We start from the raw sequence: 4517 nt of genomic DNA, 5'->3' as shown, positions 1-4517 counted from the left end.
ACATGCGTGGATATATACATGTGGAGCTACACATGTGTGGATATATACATGTGGAGCTACACATGTGTGGATATACACATGTGTAGCTACACATGTGTCCTGATCCACATACAGGAAATAAAGATCCTAGTTAATTAGTAACCACTGGGGAATCATTTCATAAATAGACGGTTCAGATTGTGAGTTGAGGCGGATGGAAGTCCATACGCAGATCTACATCATTATCAGCAACAGCTATTGTGGCTCAGTGTTCTTGTGGTGGAGTGTCTGTCCTGAGACTGGAAGGTAGTGAGTTCAAATCCAGACTGATCAAACCTGGGGTGTCAAACTCAATCACACAGGGGGCCAGAATCCAAAACAGACCGTAGGTCGCGAGCCGAACAGGAAAAACATTTAATGAACACTCTAAAACTAAATTTTTAAAATGTTAAAACTGTAACTTTTTAATAAATTTATGAACTAGATATATATCATTACCTGCAATAATGCTAGTGTAAATGCTGTAAGCTGAATTTGGCCACTGAAGATGCTAGTGCTGATAGCTGAAGATGCAGAGGTTAATAGCTGATAGCCAGCTAAAATATTATCTAAATGCCAAATTACCCCCCAAAAATAAAAAAAAAGAAATAACCATAGGTTAGCTAAAATAGCTAGCATGTAGCTGAAAAAATACTAAACTTCAAATAACCTAAAAAACTGACAAAAAACTAAATTAGCCAAAAGAGCTAGCATGTAACTATTATTCTATCTAGAAAACTGCGTAAAAAACTTTTTTAAAAAGCCTAGATTAGCCAAAACAGCTAGCATGTAGCTGTAATATTAGCTAAACTCTAAAACGAACTAAAAAAGTCATAGTAAATGAAAAAAAAATCCAAAAGGCTAGCAGAATGCCCATTTTTAAAACTTGCAGTGGAGCTCGCTAGCATGCTACAGAGGAGCTTGCAAGCTTGTTACAGAAGAGTTCACTAGCACCCTACGCTGTCCACCAGGCAGCTGGCTAGCGTAGCTAGCTAACCCACCGAGTGCCCGCTTAAGCTAATGTGGGCAAACAGGTGGGGCCACCATAGAAACTGTGGACAAACCCAATCACAGTCCATATTTTCTGCCACCATTCTTTAGGTTATCCCCATCTTGATACATACCATCCACAATATTTGCTCATAATTTCTGCCAAACAGATGACCCCAGCTACTTAAAAATGATGGGTTAGTTGTCTTTTTGAGGGTTATTACTGAATCACACACATCTGAGGCAGAAGCTGCCAACACGGGTGGTTTAAAGTGGAACCACAGACCTGAGTGTGGTTTGCTGTTTGCAGGTGATGAATGCTCGCAGGACGAGAGCGGAGCGGCGGCCATCTTTGCCATGCAGATGGACGACTACCTGGGTGGGGGGCCAGTGCAGTTCAGAGAAGTGCAGGACCATGAGTCCAACACTTTTCTGGGGTACTTCAAGTCAGGCATCAAGTATCAGGTAACCTTCACCAGCAAATATGGATGACGGAAACATGAAACAATCACAGAATCAGATCTTTGACAAGCTTAGCTGGATGACTGTTTCAAAAAATGTTTAAGAAAGAACACACTTATACTGTATGCAGATTTCTTATACTGTGCTGTTGTTTATGCGTGTTAAAAATATATCTGCCCAAAAAGAACACCCACAAGTTTCAGGTTTGAGCTAACTGAAGGTCTTCTCACACCAGTTCTTTTCGTTTGTGGTTTTACCAGAAGAGACCGGTGATTAGCAGCCAAAGTGTCTGCATGGACACTCCTGAGCTCGACTTCTGGTCAGAGCTCACATTGTCCATCTGAGTCTGACTTCATGTGCTGCTGTTACAGTATGACCTCTTTCAGTTGGCTCACCATGCTTCCAAAACAGGAAGGACTTCAATTTAGTTCAGTTTTATTTTAATAGCCCAATATCACAATGCAATCGTCTCAGTGGGCTTACCGGTAACTATGCAAAGATATAAGGCACTTATAAAATATAAACAGTAGCTGGTTGCTAAACTAACTAAGTTAACCTGACATCCCTGCCCTTAAACCCTCCTTCTCAGTGAGGAAGAACGCCTTAAAAATTGGGAAAAAAATCAGAAACCACATGAAGGAGAGATCCTCTCCCGGACAGACAGGCGATGTACCAGGATTGTTAAAGAAGAATTAGCTTATCTAACTCTACAACTACAAGTTTAAATAGTGTGACAGACCGGCTTCATCCAGATGGGCTGGGGGACAGTTGGGGATGTGAGACGTGCCAGAGCCGAGGTCCACTGCCAGGAACAGGAACACTGACGGGACACCTGGAAACTGAAGTCTCTCCCGCTCTCCCCGGAGGGGAGTGAGAAAGAAGGAACAACACATGAATCACACTGCACCAACAGAGGCATGCAGAACTAATAGAGAAATAAATAATAAACAAAAGAGGAGAGGAGATGAAAATAGAGGACAGAACCCCAGTGCACCATACTTTCCCCAGATTTTAACCTCTAGCAGCCTTCTAAAAACTAATTGTTATTTGAATTTAATTCAAATAGTAGTAAGTTTAGTGCAGAAAACGTGTGAAAAAAGGTTTGCAGAGCTGAATGTGTCTTTCTGGTGGAAGCCGATTTGTTTTCTGTTGTAGTTTTAGGCTGAGCTGTTTTAAATATCTGACATGGGACACCAGGCATCGTGTGGACTGAAGGTCCACCTCCACAAGCCATCTCCAGCAGTTTACCTAACTATTGCCCTGAGGGATCCCAGCAGTCAAATGAATCATACTCTGAGGTCAAATCTACAGCCATTTCAAAACCCACTGATGTTGACCTCAGCGGCGTTCATGAGCAGGTGTTGGCGTGTAAGCCCTCCACAGGATGCTGAGTTAACATCATGTCTGACATGCAGACAGCTGCATTTATCCGGAGGTGTGTACACAGCTTCCTGATCACACCCAGCAGGCAGACTGGAGGACGGATCTGAGTAAAGATGAACACCATCAAACTCTGTCTCCACAGAGAAGCTCAGTCTGTGTAATCATTTTCTATTTAGTGACCTTTGGCTCGTAATAAAGCCGGAGAGGCTGAAGTTCAGAGGCTGCTCTGCAGTAATTCAGCCTCTGGGTGTGTCTGAACACTGCAAGAGAGCTATAATGAAAAACACACTCGTCCAGTCAGTCGTCTGGTTCTCATTGTCTAGGAAACTTTTCTCCCCACCCCCAGCCCTGCTTTGGCTGAATACAATTAACCAAATTCCTTCTTAATGTTTCCTAGAGAAACAGACTGTTTCAGAGGAACGAGAGTTTTGAATACTGTGCTTTCAGGAAAAGACGTGAACACGAACGTGGTTTTCACTTTGAGCTCATTACTTATCTGAAGGCTTTTCTGAGTGTCTGCTAAGTGTGGTTTCTCTGACCTTAGCCCCCGGTAGTGGTGTTGTCATGAGAGCCATAAAGGCATCAAATAAACTACTTCACAAACTATTTTGGGATTCTTTACACAAACAACCTCACAGGATTGTGTCATTTGCATGCTGTGACCTTAATGCCTGATGGCGTCACTGAAGCTAAAGTCACGACCCTCCACAGATTAATCACTAACCTGCTGCTCATTGCACACTCAAGAATTTTCATCTGTGCACAAAGGAACTTCAGTTTTTCCTTGCATTCAGTTGTGACCCATGAAATCATCTCAAACCTCTAACAGCGAGAAGCTGCATGGCTTTGTGGGGCCTTAAAACACTCCAATGAAAATTGTGTTTTTAACATGTTTCTGTAGCAATTTTTGATCAAAACTGCATCTTTAAATATTTATTGTGTGAATGCATTCAATGCATTCACACTATTGAGATTCTTCATTTACGTTTTCTTCCGTACGTTTTTCGGCACGTAAAAACTCAAGCACACTTTATGCGATTTACACAATCTTGGTATCAAAACGTTCAGCACGTTAAGGACATTACTGCTTGTATTTTTGGTTTTCGCAAATTTTACAGTTTTCGCGATATTACGCAATTTATGCGAATTTTCAGCCCTATGTTAAGTCAATGGGTAAATTTTAAACTTTTTACTGCACCTTAAAACTTTCACAATATTGGTATCAAAACTTTCAGCACGTTCAGGACATTAATGCACGAACTTTTACGATTTTCACGCAATTTACGCGAATTAACGCAATTTAAGCTTTTAATGCTAGTTAATGCAACCTAAGCACTTTACACACTTTACACACTTTAAGCACTTAATACACGTTACGCAATTTAAGCAATTACTGCAAATTTAAGCAATTTACGCGATTTACAACAACCGCATTAGCGCGATATGCATTCACACATGCATTATCGGAGGTAATGCAATTTTTCTAGTTTTAATTGTTTTGGATCAGAAGCAGATAAAACCCACAGTTTATAAAAGTTCAGCTTTGTGACACAGCAACTGCCATGGGCGGGGCCAAAGTCTCCCTGCTCTGCTCCATTCTGATTTATCCGCTCCAGACCAACAGATCCACGAACGTCTTTGTTTTTCTCGTCTGAGCTGGAATC

General features: G+C 41.5%; 1 protein-coding gene across 2 annotated transcripts in view; it reads left to right on the top strand.

Moving 5' to 3' along the window:
• The window catches only part of scinlb (scinderin like b), a 16397-nt gene that overhangs the window by 2199 nt on the left and 9681 nt on the right, over window positions 1-4517 (top strand). For both annotated transcript variants that reach the window (XM_024268961.2, XM_024268960.2), the window contains exon 3: window positions 1319-1473. In XM_024268961.2, coding sequence (XP_024124729.1) covers window positions 1319-1473 — 155 coding nt within the window. The remainder of the gene's footprint in view (window positions 1-1318; window positions 1474-4517) is intronic.

The sequence above is a fragment of the Oryzias melastigma genome, linkage group LG17, assembly GCF_002922805.2.
Source record: "Oryzias melastigma strain HK-1 linkage group LG17, ASM292280v2, whole genome shotgun sequence".
Taxonomy (NCBI): domain Eukaryota; kingdom Metazoa; phylum Chordata; class Actinopteri; order Beloniformes; family Adrianichthyidae; genus Oryzias; species Oryzias melastigma.
Note: the sequence above shows the minus strand (reverse complement) of the source record. Positions and strands in the feature narration are given on the sequence as shown.